Source organism: Macaca mulatta, chromosome 11 (assembly GCF_049350105.2).
Source record: "Macaca mulatta isolate MMU2019108-1 chromosome 11, T2T-MMU8v2.0, whole genome shotgun sequence".
Taxonomy (NCBI): domain Eukaryota; kingdom Metazoa; phylum Chordata; class Mammalia; order Primates; family Cercopithecidae; genus Macaca; species Macaca mulatta.
The window spans coordinates 64,858,356-64,879,358 of NC_133416.1; the positions used below are offsets into that span (position 1 = coordinate 64,858,356).

Sequence of the window (21,003 nt, forward strand, 5' to 3'; positions counted from 1 at the left end):
AGCTGTTTCTCTAGTTGCTTTTAATTTAATTTTTTACTCTGGTAAAAGTTGCATGCAGTGAAGTGCACAGACCTTACCTGTATAAGGACAGTGAATTTTGACAAATGCATACACCTATATGTCCCACAGTCTGGTTGCTTTTAAGATCTGCTGTTTTCCTTTAATGTTATTTGGTTTCACCATACTATGTTTATGTGTGGACTTCTTTTTATCTACCCTGCCTGAAACTTGTTGGGCCTCTTGAATCTGTGTTGATTTGTATCTTTCATTAGTTCTGAAAAATGCCCAATCAATAGGTTTGCTACCATGCTCTCTTCTCATTCCAGAACTCCAATTAGTTAGTGTTTTTTTTTTTTTTTTTTTTAAAGATGGAGTTTCCCTCTGTTGCCAGGCTGGAGTGCAGTGGTGCGATCTCGGCTCACTGCAAACTCCATCTCCCAGGTTGAAGTGATTCTCCTGCCTCAGGCCCTGAGTAGCTGAGACTAGGCATGCACCACCATACCCAGCTAATTTTTGTATTTTTAGTAGAGACAGGATTTCACTATGTTGGCCAGGATGGTATCAATCTCTTGACCTCGTGATCCGCCTGCCTTGGCCTCCCAAAGTGCTGGGATTACAGGCATGAGCCACAGTGCCCAGCCTAGTTAGATTTTTACTCTACTCTTCATATATCTTTCTCTTTCAAACTCTCCTCTTTGTTGCTCTGCATTTTATTCTGGATAATTTATTCTAATCTATCTTCTAGTTCATTAATCCTATCTTCAGCTAAATCTAAACTGGTCTTAGGGTTACTTAAATTTTAAATGGAAAATTTCTTTTTTTTTTTTTTTTTTTTTTTTTTTTTTGAGACGGAGTCTCGCTCTGTCGCCCAGGCTGGAGTGCAGTGGCGCGATCTCGGCTCACTGCAAGCTCCGCCTCCCGGGTTCACGTCATTCTCCTGCCTCAGCCTCCCGAGTAGCTGGGACTACAGGCGCCCACAACCGCGCCCGGCTAATTTTTTGTATTTTTTTTTTTTTAGTAGAGACGGGGTTTCACCATGGTCTCGATCTCCTGACCTTGTGATCCGCCCGCCTTGGCCTCCCAAAGTGCTGGGATTACAGGCGTGAGCCACCGCGCCCGGCCTAAATGGAAAATTTCAAACACAATCAAAAGTACAATGAATCCCTCTGTACCTATCATCTTGCTGCAACAATTACAAAATAAGTTTAATTTTGTTTCATCTATATCCCACCAATTTCCCCTGGACTCCCACAGGATTATTTTAATGCAAATCCCAGACATTATGCCATTCCATTAATAAATACATGCATCTGTATCTCTAAGAGTTAAGGACCATTTTAAAAACCATACCACACTGCACTCCAGCCTGGGCGACAGAGCGAGACTCTGTCTCAAAAAAAAAACAAAAAAAAACCCATACCAAAATACCACGACTACGTCTAACAAAATTAACAAATTCTTTTTTTTTTTTTTTTTTTTTTGAGGCAGAGGTGAAGTGCAGAGGCAAGATCTCAGCTCACTGCAACCTCCGCCTACCCAGTACAAGAGATTCTTATGCTTCGGCCTCCCAAGTAGCTGGGATTACAGGCGGCTGCCACCACGCCTACTAATTTTATGGTATTTTTATTTTTGTATTTTTATTTTTACTTTTTTTTTTTTGAGACAGAGTTTCGCTCTTGTTGCCCAGGCTGGAGTGCAATGGCGTGATCTCAGCTCATTGTCACCTCCACCTCCCAGGTTCAAGCAATTCTCCTGCCTCAACTGGTCTCAGACTTCTGACCTCAAGTCATCCACCCGCCTTGGCCTCCCAAAGTGCTGGGATTACAGGTGTGAGCCAGCATGCTTGGTCAATTTTTTTTTGTTTTTAGTAGAGATGGGGTTTTCCATGTTGGCCAAACTGGTCTTGAACTCCTGACCTCAAGTAATCTGCCCTCCTTGGCCTCCCAAAATGCTGGGATTACAGGCCTGAGTCACTGCGCTCAGCCAACAGTTTCTTAATATCACATAATATCCAGAGTCCATAATTGACTAATAAAAGTTTTTTTATAGATAGTTTGATTCAGGATCCAAATAAGATCTATGCATTACATTTGGCTGCTATGTCTCCTAGATCTCTTTTACTCTCTAACAGTTCTCCTTTCCCACCTTTTTCCCCTTGCAGTGTACTTTGTTGAAGAAACTGGAGCTTTTATTCTGTTTGTTCCTGATTACATTCCCTCGATGTCATTTAACATATTCTCAGATTTCTCATACTTCCTGTAAACTGTTGGTTATATTTAGAATCTTCTTTGGGCTGGACACAGTGGCTCACGCCTGTAATCCCAACACTTTGGGAGGCCAAGGCAGGCAGACCACCTGAGGTCAGGAGTTCAAGATCAGCCTGGCCAACATGGTGAAACCCCATCTCTACTAAAAATACAAAAATTAGCCAAGTATGGTGGCACGCCCCTGTAATCCCAGCTACTCAGGAGGCTGAGGCAGGAGAATCGCTTGAACCTGGGAGGCAGAGGTTGTAGTGAACCAAGATCGTGCCACTGCACTCTAGCCTGGGCAACAGAGCCACACTCTGTCTTAAAACAAAACAAAACAAAAAAATTCTTCTTTGGAGAGCAAGAATCCTTCATAGATAATGCTCTGTGTTTCCTATTGTATCACATCAAGAAGCCCTGGTTGTTCCTCCTTTCATGATGTTAGATTTTGTCAGTGTATTCACTTAGTGTCTGTTTGATTCACCCACAAGCCATGTAACTAATGTTTTTGGAGGTCATTGGTGACAGTTGACTAGATTATTTATTTCATCAGGACTGTAAAAAGATGGCAGCATATCATTCCTTCTCCACTTATTAGCTGAAATTCTTCTATAAAGAAGAATTCTTAAGTTATTTAATTACTTTATCCATTCATTTTTTTTTTTTTTTGAGACGGAGTCTTGCTCTGTCACCCAGGCTGGAGTGCAGTGGCCGGATCTCAGCTCACTGCAAGCTCCGCCTCCCGGGTTCACGCCATTCTCCTGCCTCAGCCTCCCAAGTAGCTGGGACTACAGGCGCCCGCCACCTCGCCCGGCTAGTTTTTTGTATTTTTTAGTAGAGACGGGGTTTCACCGTGTTAGCCAGGACGGTCTCCATCTCCTGACCTCGTGATCCGCCCGTCTCGGCCTCCCAAAGTGCTGGGATTACAGGCTTGAGCCACCGCGCCCGGCCAATCCATTCATTTTAAAATTTAATTTTTATTTTTAAATTTATTTATTTATTTATTTATTTATTTATTTATTTATTTGAGATGGAGTCTCGCTCTTGTTGCTCAGGCTGGAGTGCAATGGCATGATCTCGGCTAACTGCAACCTCCACCCCCCCGGGTTCAAGCAATTCACCTGCCTCAGCCTCCAGAGTAGCCGGGACTACAGGCACATGCTATCATGCCTGGCTACTTTTTGTATTTTTAGTAGAGAAGGGGTTTCACCACGTTGGCCAGGCTGGTCTCAAACTTTTAACCTCAAGTGATCCTCCTGCCTCAGCCTCCCAAAGTGCTGGTATTACAGGCGTGAGCTACCGTGCCCACCTATTTTTATTTTTTATTTCAATAGTTTTTGGAATACAGGTGGTCTTGGGTTACATGGATAAGTTCTTTAGTGGTAATTTCTGAAATTTTGGTGCACCTGTCACCCAAGCAGTGTACACGGTACTCAACATGTAGTCTTTTATCCCTCATCCCCCTCTCCCATTCCACCTCCAAGTCCCCAGAGTCCCTTATATCATTTTTATGCCTTTGCATCCTCACAGCTTAGCTCCCACTTATAAGTGAGAACATGCAGTATTTGGTTTTCCATTCCTGAGTTACTTCACTTAGAATAATGGCCTCTAGCTCCATTCAAATTGCTGTAAAAGACATTATTTTATTCTTTTTAAATGGTTGAATAGTATTCTGTGTGTTTATATATACCACATTTTCTTTATCCACTAACTGGTTGGTGGGTACTTAGGTTGGTTTCATATTTTTGCAACTGCAAATTGTACTGCTATAAGCTTTATAAAGACTTCTTTTTCCTTTGGGTAGATACCCAGTAATGAGATTGTTGGATTGGATGGTAGTTCTACTTTTAGTTTTTAAAGGATCTCCATACTGTTTTCCATAGTGGTTGTACTAGTTTACATTCCCACCAGCAGTGTAAAAGTCTTCCCTTTTTACCACATCCACACCAACCTCTATTATTTTTTCACTTTTTTATTATGGCCATTCTTGCAGAAGTAAGGTGGTATATCATTGTGGTTTTTGCATTTCCCTGATAATTAGTGATGTTGAGCATTTTTTCAGATGTTTGTTGGCTGTTTGTATATTCTTGTCCTTTGCCAACTTTTTGATGGGATTATTTGCTTTTATTCTTGCTGGTTTGTCTGAGTTCCTAGTAGATTCTGGATATTAGTCCTTTGGGGGATGCATAGTTTGTGAATATTTTCTCCCACTCTATGGACTGCCTGTTTACTCTGCTGATTATTTATATTGCTGTGCAGAAGCTTTTTAGTTTAATTAGGTCTCTTTGTTGTTGTTGCATTTATTTTTGGGGTCTTAGTCATGAATTCTTTGCCTAAGCTAATGTCTACAAGAGTTTTTCCGATGCTATCTTCTAGAATTTTTATAGTTTCAAGTCTTAGATTTAAGTCTTTGATCCATCTTGAGTTGATTTTTGTATAAGGTGAGATATGAGGATTCTGTTTCATTCTTCTACATGTGGCATGCCAGTTTTCTCAGCACCATTTATTGAATAGGGTGTCCTTTCCCTGATTTATGTTTTTGTTTGCTTTGTCAAAGATCAGTTGGCTGCAAGTATTTGGCTTTATTTCTGGATTCTCTATTCTGTTCCATTGGTCTACATGCCTATTTTTATACCACTACCATGCTGTTTTGGTAATTATAGCCTTGTAGTATAGTTTGAAGTCAGGTAATGTTATGCTTCTAGATTTGTTCTTTTTGCTTAGTCTTGCTTTGGCTATGTGGGCTCTTTTTTGGTTCCATATGAATTTTAGGATTGTTTTTTCTAGTTCTGTGAAGAATGACGATGGTATTTTGATGAGAATTGCATTGAATCTGTACATTGTTTTGGACAGTGTAGTCATTTTCACAGTTGAATCTACCTAGCTGTGAGCATGGGATATAGTTCCATTTGTTTGTGTCATCTACGATTTTGATTTCTTTCAGCTGCATTTTGTAGCTTTCCTTGTAGAGATCTCTCACCTCCTTGGTTAAATATATTCCTAAGTATTTTATTTTTTTTGCAGCTATTGTAAAGGGATTGAGTTCTTGATTTGATTCTCAGCGTGGTTGTTGGTGTGGTGTATGGATAGGATCATATACCTAGAAAACCCTAAAGACTCATCCAGAAAGCTCCTAGATCTGATAAATGAATTCAGTAAAGTCTTATTTTTAATTTAAAATTTTATACCTTTTATTTCTGGAGCCTCTATCTTAAAATGTGCTACGTTATTATTTATTTATTCCTTATTTCTTTAGTTTTCTGTTTTTCAATATATTCTTGTTTCTCTTTTATTTCTTTAAACAGAGTAAGTGTAATTATTTTAAAATCTGTATCAGATAATTACAATATCTAAAGTCTTTCAGGCTCAGTTTTTGCTGTTATTTCTTCTGGTTCTTATTTATGAGGTCTCCTCATGTGTTTGTGGGGGGTGGGGTGTGTGTGTGTGTGTGTGTGTGTATGAACTACTAATTTTCCTTGGAAAATGACTTCTAGGAGTTCTTTGGTGGTAGGATGAAAAGACATTTTTCTAGTGTGTATTTGGATTTGTTTCTGCCCATCCCTGGGCACATTATACTCACCTCTTCAAGACCACCTCAAACTAAATGTACAAATTAAGTAGATTTTTTTGTTTGTCTGTTTTTAAACTACCTGAATCTGAAATTACACTGAAAATTTCTTTAAGGGACCATTTGTGGTCACAAATTCCTCTGCTCTGACACCAAGGTAACTTTTGCTGTGGTTCCCTGAGAATGGGGAGGTAAAGGAAGGTTCACTATGGAGGGAATCTCCTCTCAGACTCTTCACCCTGGTGAATCTTCCGTCCCTTCCTCTAGAAAACGAAGCTCAAGTCTGCATATGTGGTAGATGCCCTCCAAGCAAATGTGACTGCTGTTTTGAATACTTCTTTAGGTTTCTGACCCCCTTTATATTTTGGCCTGTTGATTCTTTACTGTCTTCTTGGCTCTACCATGCTTTTAAGAAGGTATTTCCATTTTTTCCAGCATTTTTTAGTTGTTTTTTTGTGGGAGTATCAGTTGAATACCTAACTTACTATATGGAAGAAAACAGAAATCTGTTTAGCTTTTCCAATACAACTTTTTATTTTTATAGAATTAATAATTGTTTTTTATCCTCCTTAGCTTTCTACCAACTTGCCACTAATATATCTGCAAACTCTTCTCATGCAAATCTCTTCTCCCTAAGTTCAAATGCATTAGGTAGTCTTTGTATTTCTTAAAGAAATTACTCTCAAACCGTTCTGAACTGCTCTAATTTTGATGAATTGATCTCTAGTCCTGCCATACAACTTGGCATCTCCCTTCACCATTGTCCTGGAGATTCCTTTGGTCTCTTTTGTGCTGGATCTCATTTCTCGGACTTCATGCATTTCTCTCTCTCTCTTTCTTTTTTTTTCAACTGACTAATTTGTCTTGGCCTAATAAATCCTCTATCTTTCTGAAAAGCAGCGCATGGAATAGCAATACTTTGAGAACTTGCATGTCTGAAATCATTTTTATTCTGGATTCACAATTAAATTATAGTTTGATTCAACATAGTAGAAGTTCTAGCCAGAGCAATCAGGCAAGAGAGAAAGAAAAGGCATCCAAACTAGAAAAGAGGAAGTCAAATAATCCCCATTCACTGATAATATGATTTTTTTTTTTTTTTTTTTGAGATTGAGTTTCGCTCTTGTTGCCCAGACTGGTGTGCAATGGCGCCATCTCGGCTCACCACAACCTCTGCCTCCCGGGTTCAAGCGATTCTCCTGCCTCAGCCTCCCAAGTAGCTGGGATTGCAGGCATGTGCCACCATGCCTGGCTAGTTTTGTATTTTTAGTAGAGATGGGGTTTCTCCATGTTGGTCAGGCTGATCTTGAATTCCCGACCTCAGGTGATCTGCCCACCTTGGCCTCCCAAAGTGCTGGTATTACAGGCATGAGCCACCACGCCCAGCAATATGATCTTATATCTACAAAATCCTGAAGACTCCACCAAAAAAACTCTTAGATTTGATCAATTAATTCAGTAAAGTTTCAGGATACAAAATAAATGTACAAAAATCAAGAGTGTTTCTAATCACTAACAATGTTCTAGCTGCGAATGAAATCAAGAAGGTGATCTCATTTACAATAGCTACCAAAAAATAAAATATCTAGGAATATATTAACCAAGGAGGTAAAAGAATTCTATAAGAAAAACTACAAAACACGAAAGAAATTGTAGGTGACATAAACAAAATAAATAAATACACACAGGCATACATACATGGGAAAGAATAACCTTTTCAACAAATGGTATAAACAGTGCTGGGAAAATTGGATTGCCATGTGCAGAAGAATGCAACTGGACCCCTATCTTTTACTATATGCAAAAATCAACTCACAATGGACTAAAGACTTAAATGTAAGACTTGAAACTTTAAAAATACTAGCCAAAAACCTAGGGAAAACTCTTCTGGACATTGGCTTAGGAAAATAATTCATAACTAAGACCTCAAAAGCACAGGCAACAAAAAACAAAAATAGGCAAATGGGACTTAATTAAACAACAAAGCTTCTGCCTAGCAAAGGAACAGTCAACAGAATGAACAGACAACCTGCAGAATGAGAGAAACTATTTGCAAAATATACATCTAACAAGGGTCTAATATCAGAATATAAAAGGAACTAAAACTCGACAAAAATCTGAAATAACTCCATTAAAAGTGAGCAAAGGTTATGAATAGACATTTTTTCCCCAAAAAGATATATAAATGACCAAGAAATGTATGAAAAAATGCTCAATATCACTAATCATCAGAGAAATGCAAATTAAAACCACAATGAGATACCATCTTACAACAGTCAGAATGGCTATTACGGAAAAGTCAAAAAATAACATGTTGGTGAGGATATGAAGAAAAAAGAACACTTAAACACTGCTGGTGGGAATGTAAATTTAGTACAACCTCTATGGAAAAGAATGGAGGTTTCTCAAAGAACTAAAAAATAGAATTACCACTTGATCCCACAATCCCATTACTGGGTATCTACCCAAGGAAAAGAAATTATTATATCAAAAAGATACTGGTATTTGTATGTTTACTGCAACACTATTCACAATAGCAAAGATATGGAATCAACCTAAGTGTATATCAATGGATGACTGGTTAAAGAAAATGTGGTATATATATATATATATATATATATATATATATACAATGAAATACTATTCAGCCATAAAAAAGAATGAAATCTGTCTTTTGCATAAACATGGATGGAATGGGAGACCATTATCTTAAGTGAAACAAGTCAGACACAGAAAGACAAATGTTGCATGTTCTCACTTATAAGTGGGAGCTAAACAATGTGTACACATGGACATAGAGTGTGGAATAATAGACAATGGAGACTCAGAAGGATGATGGAGTTTGAGGGGGCTGGATGATGAGAAATTACTTAATGGGTACAATACACATTGTCTGGGTAATGGATACCCTAAAAGCCCTGACTTCACCACTACACAATCTATGCATGTAACAAAATTGCGCTTGTATTCCACAAATTTATATAAAAATAATGTTGAATCAACAAACATTTTAGTTTGGTGGAGTATAGAATTATAGGTTGGAAGTAATTTTCCTAAAAAATTTGAAGGTACTTTATATTATTTTCTAGCTCCCAATGTATTTTTTCTTTTTTAAGAGACAGGGTCTTACTCTGTCACCCAGGCTGGTTGTGTACCGTGGCGTGTTCATGGCTGACTGCAGCCTTGACCTCCTGGGCTCAAGTAATACTCCTACCTCAGCCTCCCAAGCAGCTGGGATCACAGGCACTCGCTACCATGCCCTGCTACTTTTTTATTTTTTATTTTTTTGTAAAGATGGAGTCTCCCTATGTTGTCCTGGCTGGTCTCAAACTCTTGGGCTCAAGTGATCCTCCCATCTCGGCCTCCCAAAGTGCTGGGATTACAGGAGTGAGGCACCACACCCAGCCCTCCCAATGTTGATGAGTTTGTAAGCCCAATGCTGTTCTGATTCCTTTTTTTAAAATTTAAAAAATTGTATTTTAAATTTGTGTGGGCACACAGTGGTGTATATATGTATATATTTATGGGGTACATGAGATACTTTGATACAGACATACAATAAGTAACAATCACATCATGAAAAATGGAGTATCTGGTCGGGTGCGGTGGCTCATGCCTGTAATCTCAGCACTTTAGGAGGCCGAGACAGACGGATCACGAGGTCAGGAGATCGAGACCATCCTGGCTAACATGGTGAAACCCCGTCTCTACTAAAAATACAAAAAATTAGCCGGGCGTGGTGGTGGGCGCCTGTAGTCTCAGCTACTCAGGAGGCTGAGGCAGGAGAACGGCGTGAACCCAGGAGGCGGAGCTTGCAGTGAGCTGAGATCATGCCACTGCACTCCAGCATGGGTGATAGAGCGAGACTCTGTCTCAAAAAAAAAAAAAAGGAGTATCCATCCCCTCAAGAATTTATCCTTTGTGTTACAAACGATCCAATTATACTCTTTATTTTAAAATGTACAATTATTATTGACTATAGTTACCCTGTTATGCTATCAAATACTAGGTGTTTTTCATTATTTCTATGTTTTGTACCCATTAGCCATCCCTACTTCTCCCCAACCCCACACTACCCTTCCCAGCATTTGGTAACCATCCTTCTACTCTCTATCTCTGTGAATTCAACTGCTTTGATTTTTAGCTCTCAAAAATAAGTGAGAACATGTGAAGTTTGTCTTTCTGTGCCTGGCTTATTTCACTTGACATAATGACCTCCAGATCCATCCATGTTGTTTCAAGTGACAGGATCTCATTCTTTTTCATGGCTGAATAGTAAGTACTCCTATGTGTATATGCACTACATTTTTAAAATCCATCTGTTGATGGACACTTAGGTTGCCTCCAAATCTTAGCTATTGTGAATGGTGCTGCAACAAAAATGGGAGTACAGATATCATTTCGATATATTGATTTCCTTTCTGTTGGGTATATACCCATCAGTGGGAATGCTGAATTTTATGGTAGCTCTATTTTTAGTTTTTTGAGGAAACTCCAAACTGTTTTCCATAGTGGTTGTACTAATTTACATTCACACCAACAGTGTACAAGGGTTCCCTTTTCTCCACGTCCTCTCAAATATGTGTTATTGCCTATCTTTTGGGTAAAACCCATTTAAACTGGAGTGAGATGATATCTCATTGTAGTTTTGATTTTCATTTCTCTGATGATCAATCATGTTGAGTACCTTTTCATACACCTGTTTGCCATTTGTATGTCTTCTTTTGAGAAATGTCTATTCAGATCTTTTGCCCATTTTAAAATCAGATTATTAGATTTTTTTTTCTTTTGTTTGTGCTCCTTATATATTCTGGTTACTACTCCCTTGTCAGATGAGTAGCTTGCAAGTATTTTCTCCCATTCTGTGGGTTGTCTCTTCACTTTGTTGATTGTTTTCTTTGCTGTGCAGAAGCTTTTTAACTTGATGTGATTCTATTTGTCCATTTTTGTTTTGGTTACCTGTGCTTGTTGGGTATCTCAAGAAATTTTTGCCCAGGCCAATGTCCCAGAGAGGCTCCTCAATGTTTTCTTACAGTAGTTCAATAGTTTCAGGTCATAGATGTAAGTCTTTAAGCCATTTTGATTTGATTTTTATGTATGGCAAGAGATAGGGGTCAAGTTTTATTCTTCTGCATATGGATATCTAGTCTTCCCTGTACCATTTATTGAAGAACTGTCTCTCCTCCAGTGTCTGTTCTTGGCACCTTTGTCAAAAATGAGTTCACTACAGATATATGGACTTGTTTCTGGATTCTGTATTCCATTCCATTGGTCTGTGTCTGTTTTTATGCCAGTACCATGCTGTTTTGGTTATTATAGCTCTGTAGTATAATTTGAAGTCGGGTAATGTGATTCCTCCAGTTTTGTTCTTTTTTCTCGGGATAGCTTTGGCTATTCTAGGTCTTTTGTGGTTCCATGCTAGGTCTTTTAGGGTTGTTTTTTCTATTTCTGTTAAGAATGTCATTGGCATTTTGATAGGGATTGCATTTAATCTATAGATTGCTTTGGGTAGTAATGGTGTTCTGATTCTTAATCCTAATGCTGTTCTGATTTTTAAAAAATTTATTAACAAAGCAACAACATGAAGTCACATGTTCTGATTTTTTGTCTGTGTATGCAACTTGTTCTTTCTTTCTGGAAGCTTTTAGAATTGTTTCTCTGTGTCCAGTGCTCTGAGATTCTATAATGATGTGTCTTGGTGTGGGTTTAATTTGTTGTTCTGGATACCTAGGGTGCCCGTTCAATTTGGAGACTCTGTTCTTCAGTTTGGGTTAGTCCTTTTAAATAATTTTTTTGATGATTTCTTCGCTTCTGATTCTCTGTTCTCTTTCTGGAACTCTAATTTAGAACTCTTATTTCGTCCAGACCTTCTGGACTGATCCTTTAACTTTTATGTTTTCTCCTAAAGTAGAACAAATTTGATCTTCTTCAACTTTATCCTCCAGTCTTTGTACAGAATTTTTATTTCTGTAACATGGCTTTAGTTTCCAAGAGCTCTTTTTGCTTATCGAAATAGTAGTTACTCTCAAGTAGTTTCCTGTTGTTATTTTATGAATGCACTATAATATCTCTTTGAGAAGTCTGATGATGGATTATTTTTAATGTTTTGTTGTTTTAGATGGAGTCTAGCTCTGTGGCCTAGGCTGGAATGCAGTGCAGCAATCTCAGCTCAAGGCAACTTCTGCCTCCCAGGTTCAATCAATTCTTCGGCCTCAGCCTCCTGAGTAGCTACAGGCGTGTGCCACCATGCCCAGCTAATTTTCGTATTTTTAGTAAATACAGGGTTTCACCACATTAGCCAGGCTGGTCTTGAACTCCTGACCTCAAGTGATCCGCCCACCTCGGCCTCCCAAAGTTTTGGGATTACAGGCATGAACCACCGTGCCCAGCCAATTTTTAAATGTTTTATTTTTGGTGGTTTTTTTTTTTCCCCACTCCGTTGCAATTTATGTTTCCTCTCATTTGCTTTTTCCTTCTTGTTTGTTTTTGTTTCTTACTTGTATATTAAAGTCCTTCCTTAAACGTCTAATGATCTCTGGCTATTTATTTTGAAGAGTAAGAACACTAAAACGCTGATTGGAAAGTGAAATGAGGGCTGGGGCACCCAGGCCAAAGTCTTACATGTGGAATTCATTATAATTATCTACATCATTAAGAGAATTCTGATGAGGGTATCTTTGGGATTTTTCTTTGGAGCTGGTGAGATTCCCCAGAGAGGATTTTCCAAAGGTATAATCAGGCTCTTGTTTACCTTTGTTTCGTAATCAATATTCTCAAGTTTGCTAAACCAGTTACCATTCTTCGGTTCGATTTCCAGCTTCCAAAATGTTGCTGTTGTTGTCTCCTTTCCCTTTCTTACGGCCTGGAGAGTAATACATAATTCCACCTTTAACTGGAAGCCCCTGTATGTATGTATGTATGTATGTATGTACTCACTTATTCGAGACCCGGTTTCGCTGTGTTGTGCAGGCTGCACTTGAACTCCTGGGCTCGGGAGATCCTCCTGCCTCAGCTTCCGGAGTAGCTGATACCACAGGTGCGTGCCACCGCGTCTGACTGCCCGCATTATTTCTCTAGGATAGTTTTTTTGGAGGTCAACTGCAGGATCGTATAGGAAGATTTTGACACAAATTTTCTTATTGCCCCAAAGCAATATGTATATATGAAAAGAGGTAAGCGTCTGTATAATAATTATTTGTTTTGCAACAAGCATTGAATAACTTTCACGGGCACTGCGCAAGTTACCTATCTGCCTCAATACTCCGCCCAGCGGTGGGCAGGTACAAACATCTGAAAAAGCAATGAGATGCGCATGACATTTAGGCAAAGACAGAGGGCAAACATAAAAGGGCCAAGCGCATAGACCACGCCTCTGAAATTGGGGTAGGCGAGAGGGGTTTGATCTTGTCGATGATTGGCTGGTCTCTGACCAATCACAGACCGCAATTGATTTTTCTAATCGTCGTGATCCACCTCCCCGGGGCCTTGAAGCTACGTTTACAAATAGGAATAGGGTACGTGGGAGGGATAGAACATATAGCCAATAAAATCATGTGGCGCCGATGGGCGTGTTGAGGCCGCTGCCAGGCTTAGGGCGGAAACAGATTCTCTGGATAAGCGGGGGAACGAAAGATGGCGGCGGAAACGGTGCTGTCCAGTGTGTTGGGACTGCTGCTTCTGGGACTCCTGTTACCCGCAAGTCTGACTGGCGGTGTTGGGAGCCTGAACCTGGAGGAGCTGAGTGAGATGCGTTATGGGATCGAGATCCTGCCGTTGCCTGTCATGGGAGGGCAGGTGAGAGGCGTATAAGGGGCGAGGGTCCGGGCAGAAGAGGAAGCGAGTAAGAGATAGAGGAAGAAGGGCAGCTCCCGAGTCTGGGGCTGGAGCCTACGGGAAATCGGGAAGAGTAGGTATTGCTTTTACGGTGATCCCTGGGGATCGCAGACTGAGACCCATTCTCTAGGGGCCAGGAATTGGGAGAGGTGGGGCTTCCCGCTGTCAACGTTCAGGTCTCAGTTTACTATCGAAACACCGGAACTCCGTTCCCGTGGAGAAATGGGAGCGCCCTCTCGCCTCACCCACTAAATACAGCTGGAGAGCTCGTGGCTTATTCTGTCTTCGACTGAGCTCTTCCCCAGGGTCTGAAGAGGGATTTCGTTGTTTTCCCTGATCCCAGCCTTTCTTTGCTTCCTTGCCCCCCGACCCTCCCTTCTTTCCCAGAGCCAATCTTCGGACGTGGTGATTGTCTCCTCTAAGTACAAACAGCGCTATGAGTGTCGCCTGCCAGCTGGAGCTATTCACTTCCAGCGTGAAAGGGAGGAGGAAACACCTGCTTACCAAGGGCCTGGGATCCCTGAGTTGTTGAGCCCAATGAGAGATGCTCCCTGCTTGCTGAAGGTGAAAGGGACTGGGTTAGATAGAATGAGGGCTTGGGAACTAGCAGTTCATCCGAGAACTGTAGTCCAGTGAATGAGGCAGGATCTAGGGGACCTGTAGTGGTTAAGAAGACCATTGGAGGAGTAGACAGATTACACGGACAAGAAAGAAGCAAAGAATCCTGTAACCATTGATGACACTTTGCTGAATGTAGGAGCAGGTTAGGATAGAAGATCTCAGAAAAGGCCGGGCGCGGTGGCTCACACCTATAATCCCAGCACTTTGGGAAGCCAAGGCGGGCGGATCACGAGGTCAGGAGATCGAGACCACGGTGAAACCCCGTCTCTACTAAAAATACAAAAAAAAAAAAAAAAAAAAAAAAAAAATTAGCTGGGCGTGGTGGCGGGCGCCTGTAATCCCAGCTACTCGGGAGGCTGAGGCAGGAGAATGGCGTGAACCCGGGAGGCGGAGCTTGCAGTGAGCTGAGATCGGGCCACTGCACTCCAGCCTGGGCGACAGAGTGAAACTCTGTCTCAAAAAAAAACCAAAAAACAAAAAACAAAAAAGAAGATCACAGAAAAGGGCTAACGCAAGACTGAGGGTCTGCGTCGGGTAGGAGGAGTACTTTCTTAAGCCTACCTGCTAAAGTCACCCCCTGCCCTATCACTCCACTCCAGTATCCAATTTTATTTTCGTCGTAGCACTTTTCATGATCTGAAATCATATTAACTGAATCAGTTTGTTTATTTTCGGTCTGAATCCCAGCATTAGAATGTAAACTCCATGAGGTCAAATAATTTATCTTGTTCATAGTTGTATTCCCAGTGGCCAGAACAGTGCAAGGAATGTCTAAGAAGTTCAATTAATATTTAATTTTGGGTTCTTCTATGTTTCCCTAATATGATTGCTTCAGGGATACCATAATTTCTTATCTTTATGGAGGGGAAATGAGGATTTAAAAAATCTTTTAAGAGGGAGGAATGGAAAGACCACAAGTGGAAAATAGACTTTAGAGATAACTCTCTACGTCACAGAAGGAAAGCAGCCCTCCCTCCTTACTGAAAGTCTGGAGAATTGAGAGTGGAAGTGAAGGGAAGAGAATTGAGTGTGCAAGTAGATGAGAGGCTATGTGTCTTGGAGCCAGGAGACTCTGATTCCAATAAAAGACGTCTGCACCCCATCCCCCTGATTGTTTAATTTTTAATTGTCAGACAAAGGACTGGTGGACATATGAATTCTGTTATGGACGCCACATCCAGCAATACCACATGGAAGGTAACTCCCTCCTATGTTTTCCTTAAGCCCTCAGCATCGTATCATTGAAGGTAACCTGCCTCCCCAGTTCCCTCCTACTCCTCTTAGGGGTAACAGTGCTTCTCTGTGGCTTCTCTTGCAGATTCAGAGATCAAAGGTGAAGTCCTCTATCTTGGCTACTACCAATCGGCCTTCGACTGGGATGATGAAACAGCCAAGGTGGCAAGAGTGTGGGATTCGGGGAGAAGGGGTTCTGGCCACCGGCTGAAAGCCCTGACAAGAAGGGGAGGGTCAAGATTAGCTGATCTGTTTCTTGGGGCTTGGTGGCCATTAGGACAAAGCTTCCTGGGGGGCACAGGCCATTCTTTTGTCTCTGTGAGGATGCAGTGCCATCCTTCCTCTTTGCTGTCTTTCTCATCTCCCCCACTCCTGCCTCATGTCTTCTCCAGGCCTCCAAGCAGCATCGTCTGAAACGCTACCACAGCCAGACCTATGGCAATGGGTCCAAGTGCGACCTCAATGGGAGGCCCCGAGAGGCCGAGGTTCGGGTGAGTCTTGAGAGAGGAAGTTGACACTCCCATAGGGACAGTTCAGATTCTAAGGGAAGGGAATTGCATCTTATAGTCAGGGGGCTCCCTCCGAGATTTAAAACATATTTCCAGCAGGGCATGGTGGCTCATGCCACCAGCACTTTGGGAGGCCGAGGGGGGCAGATCGCCTGAGGTCAGGAGTTCAAGACCAGCCTGACCAATATGGTGAAACCCCATCTCTTCTAAAAATACAAAAATTAGCTGGGTGTAGTAGCGGGTGCCTGTAGTCCCAGCTACTCAGGAGGCTGAGACAGGAGAATTGCTTGAACCAGGGAGGTGGATGTTGCAGTGAGCCGAGGTTGTGCCACTGTGCTCCAACCTGGGTGACAGAGTGAGACTCTGTCTCAGAAAAGAAAAAAAAATAGCAAAAACACATTATTTCCAGGCTGGGCGCAGTGGCTCACGCCTGTAATCTCAGCACTTTGGGAGGCCAAGGCAGGTGGATCACCTGAGGTCACGAGTTCAGGAGCAGCCTGGCAAACATGGCAAAACCCTGTCTCTACTAAAAATATAAAACTAAGCCGGCCATGGCTGTGGGCACCCTGTAATCCCAGCTACTTGGGAGGCTGAGACAGGAGAATAACTTAAACCTGGGAGGCGGAGGTTGCAGTGAGGTGAGATCACGCCATTGCACTCTAGCCTAGGTGACTAGAGCGCAACTCTGTCTCAAAATAAAATAAAATAAAACGTGTTTCCAGCTGCCACCTGGACATCATTACCTGGATATTCAGAGGCACTTCAAGTCAACATTTCCCAGATCCTCTTCTCCATACCCCCAACCACACTTCATCTTTTTCCCACATTTCTCCTTTTTGTCGCCTCAGCAATAAACCTGAGTGCCATCCTTGACTCTTTCTTCTCCTCTGCATTGTCCCTCCTTTTATTTATTTAATGGCTCTTCAGTGAGGTCTTGCTGTATATGCAGGCATTAGGCTGGGCTCTGGGGATACAATGGTGAGCAAATGTGCAGCCCCTGCCCTCACAGGCTGCATTAGAGGGGAACACAGAATCATAGAAATGAGTCTATAATTATCAACTAAGAAGTGAGATGAAGGAAAGGAATCTAGCTCTCTCAGAGTAAATAAAGCCCGTTTTTCCTACTTCTAGATATCTCTCAAAACTCTCCTATGCTTTCGTGTGGTCGGTACCTTCACTCTTGCCTGCATCCTTGCGAACAGCTTCTTTACAAGTGCCTCTGATCTAGTGGTCCTTAGCTGAGTGGAGGCAGGCAAATATAGAATGCAAAAAGTTCCTTAGGTCATTCTCATGTATTCATAAATATACATACCTGTAAAGAATTACATGACACCTGTCAGAGTTATCTTTCCATAATGCAGATTTGTACCTGCAGTCGTGTGCTGGTAAGTGTTGGACACCCAGATCTCTGTGGGTGTGAGAGGGAACCCCTGATTTGTAACGTTTGCCAATATCTGTGGTAAAAATACTCCCATGATGCCCAAGTCAAATGATGTTAACTGTCTTGCAACATTCTCCAAAACTTACCAGTTGGTTCCAACACACCTGTAAGTCTGCATCACTTCTTCGTTCAGTCCTGAAAAACCTTCATTGTTTCTGCCTTGCACAAAGGCTAAGATCCAAATGTTTCAGCACAGACCAGGGTGGTAGCAGTGGAGGTGATGGGAAGTAGTTGGATTCTGGATATATTTTGAAGGTAGAGCCAATGAGATTTGTTGATGGTTTGGATGTGGGATAGAATCATGGATTACTTCAAGATTTGTGGCTTGAGCAACTGGAATGATGGAATTGTAATTTACTGAAGTGTGAAGGAACAGGTTTGGGAGAGGAAATTAGGTTGGTTTTGGATATTGAAGGTTGAGGTGCCTTTAGACATCCTAGTGGTGATGTCCAGTTGACAGTTGGCTCTGTGATTCTGGAATTCAGGGACAAGTTCTGGGATAGAGATATAAGTACTCATTGTATTTCTGCCACACTGGCCTTTTTCTGTCCTTCAAACCAGTGGGTCTCATTGTTCCCTCTGCCTAGAGCAGTCTCCTGCAGATGTTTGAATGATCAGCCCCATCCCCTCATTCAGGTTATATTCAAGTGACAATTCCCAGGGAACCTAACATAAGCAAACAGACACACATACACACACATGCACCTATTGCTCCTGTCCGAGTAAGCATCCACAGTGTTTTGCATTCTTCAAAGCATGTATCATTACTTGAAATTACTGTATTTGTTTAATTTCTGTCTTCCCTCACTAAGATAAGCTCTGGGAAGGCAGGGATGATGTCTGTCTCGTTTTCTGCTGTATCCACAGCTCCTGGAACAGTGCTTTGCTCAAATAGGTACCTAGAAATTATTCAGTGAATGAATGAAATGAATGACAAGCCCGTTCTAATGTCACCTTTCTTGATTAACACAGAAAATTAGTTAGTTGTGTTCCTTCAGCACTTAATAATACAAGCATCCAAACACATATATAATCCGTTATAGCACTTACTTCATTGTATTCTAGTTATTCCTTTGGGTGTTTGTATCTTCAGTTGGCCAAGAACTGAGGTCAAGACTGTATAGCTTCCTCATCTCTGGTGAACATATGCTCTGTGCCAAGCACTAATAGAAACTAGGAACAAAAAGGTGGATGAGACGTAGTCTTGCTTTCAGGAAACATGTTAAATAAACAGCCACAACAAGCAGGATAAATGCCATGAGCAGTGAAGTGCAGCCTGCAGGGGAGCACACAGTCAGGACGGAGTCCAGGGTAAAAAGGAGGCCTCTTGGGAAAAGTGACCTTTGAACTGACATTGGAGGATGAGGAGTTAGCCTAGCAGATGGAAAGGATGGTGTGGGGAAGAAGAGGGCATTCCAAATGGAAGGTGCGCTAAGTGCAAAAGGCCTGGAGACAAGAGGCAATGGACTATCCCAGGAACTGACAGATATTCACAGGGACTGATGGGGATAATCATGGGAAGAGGAGTATAGGAGATGAGTCTGGGCAGTTGGTAGGGGACAGGTCACGAAGGGCTCTGTAGCTATGATGAGGAGTTTAGACAATCCAAGAGACAGTGGTTGGGGGAGGCAATGAGGTATCTGAAGCAGAATGATGACATATTCAGGTTTGGATTTGAAGGTCCACTCTAGCTGGAGTATAGCAAAGATTGAGAGCTCACTTAGGCAGCTGCAGTAATCCAGGTATGAAATAAAAGTGGCCGGGGAATGAAGAAATGTGAATATTTGGAGAGAGATTTAGGGGGCAAAATCAATAGAGTAAGAAGGAGTCAAGAATGATTTCCAGGCTTCTGGCTTGTGCAGTTAGATAGACGGTGATTCGTGTTACTGAGATAGGTATAATGGGAACAGGAGTAGGTGTGATGAAGGTAAATGGTGAGGCGATCAGGTAGAGATTTCCAAGGAGGCTGTGGATCTCTGGGTCTGGAGTTCAGCAGAGAGATCTGAATTGAACCCAGAGGTGGGGAGTCATCCTCGTCTCAGCTATAACTGAAGCCAAGGTATGGATGAAATCCCCCAAGGAAACAGTATCTAATGAGAAAAATGGGACAGAACTTCAAGGAAGCCAATATTGAGAGCATGGGAAGAAGAGGGCTTTGCCAGAAGAAGGGGCCAGAGAGGAGGCTATGGTGACATGGAAATGAGGAAGGACATATCTCAAGGGGAAATTGGTCCATGGTGTTGGCTGTGCCTGAACCTTCAAGGAAGAGGAGGATTAAAAACTGCTTGTAGGCAATCATAGTCATTATTATTTTAATAAAGGCAAAACATGTACATGGAAATAAAAAATCCAGACAGTAGAGAAGAGAGCCAGATGGAAAGTATAAATCCTCTACTCCCAGGCACTCCTGACCAGTCCTTTGGTTGGACTTAATGATAGACATCATTGGTGATCTTTGCTGGGGCAATTTGAGCAGAGTGGTGAAGATGAGGTGTTGAGAAAAGTGGTGAAAAAGTGGAACTCAGCAGGGCATGGTGGCTCATGCCTGTAATCCCAGCACTTTGGGAGGCCAGGGTAGGCAAATCACTTGAGGTCAGGAGTTCGAGAACAGCCTGGCCAATATGGTGAAGCCCCATGTCTAGTAAAAATACAAAATTAGCTAGGTGTGGTGGTGGGTGCCTGTAATCCCAGCTACTTGGGAGGCTGAGGCAGGAGAATTGCTTGAACCCAGGAGGCAGAGGTCGCAGTGAGCTGAGATCGCGCCATTGTACTCAAGCCTGGATGACAGAGTGAGACTCTGTCTCAAAGGAAAAGAATGGAAATCTTTGAAGAATTTTGGCTATGAAGGAGAGATAAAAGGTAAGCATTAGTGAGAGATGCTGGGGGATTGAGAGGGGGTCATTCTGTGTTTGGTGTGTGTTTTAAGATAGAATAGATTAGAACATGTTGAAGGCTGTTGGGTGAATGTTAGTGGAGAGGAGGAGAGGGAGGTGAAGATACAGTAGAGAGAATGAGAAAAGAATATGGGCAGGGCTGGGATGCAGAATCCTGGGAGAGCAATTTGCCTCAAAAGGAAGATCTAGGGTCGTAACTGGAAGTGTATTTGCTAATGAGTCTGGAGGTTTTGGTGGCAGAAAGTTGAGGCCATTCCTATCTGGTTGCTTCTAGTTGTCAGTTCTTATGCCACTTGCCTAGGTGATCAAGTAAAGCCCCTACTCCAGGGCAGGCACTGTGACCTGTTGCTGGCCTGATGCCTCCTCAGTAGGAAGAGCGTGCATGTTGTTTGTTGAAAGTGCAGTCTCTATGGGGCTAGGGAACAACTGGTTAGCTATGTGGAATTAAATAAATTTCTATTTATTGGTGTGTGTTTTAAGATGCAACAGACTAGAATATTTTGAAGGCTGTTGGGGGCATGTTAGTGAAGAGGAGGAGAGGGAGATCAAGGTGTAGTAGAAAGAATGAGAAAAAAATGTGGACAGGGCTGGGATGCAGAACCCTGGGAGAGCAATTTGCCTCAAAAGGAAGGTCTAGGGTAGTAGGCCAATTCAA

The 21,003-nt window shown here is 41.9% G+C and overlaps 1 protein-coding gene across 9 annotated transcripts in view; it reads left to right on the forward strand.

The window, feature by feature from the left end:
- The first annotated feature begins 13,419 nt into the window (after window positions 1–13,419).
- Window positions 13,420–21,003, forward strand: part of OS9 (OS9 endoplasmic reticulum lectin) — a 29,182-nt gene continuing 21,598 nt past the window's right edge. For 8 of the 9 annotated variants that reach the window (XM_015152061.2, XM_015152064.2, XM_028829004.2 and 5 more), the window contains exons 1-5: window positions 13,420–13,611; window positions 14,038–14,214; window positions 15,405–15,468; window positions 15,590–15,666; window positions 15,897–15,995. In XM_015152061.2, the coding sequence (XP_015007547.1) occupies window positions 13,450–13,611; window positions 14,038–14,214; window positions 15,405–15,468; window positions 15,590–15,666; window positions 15,897–15,995 (579 nt within the window). In that variant the 5' untranslated portion in view covers window positions 13,420–13,449. The remainder of the gene's footprint in view (window positions 13,612–14,037; window positions 14,215–15,404; window positions 15,469–15,589; window positions 15,667–15,896; window positions 15,996–21,003) is intronic. The other variant, NM_001257725.1, reaches the window with a different exon arrangement.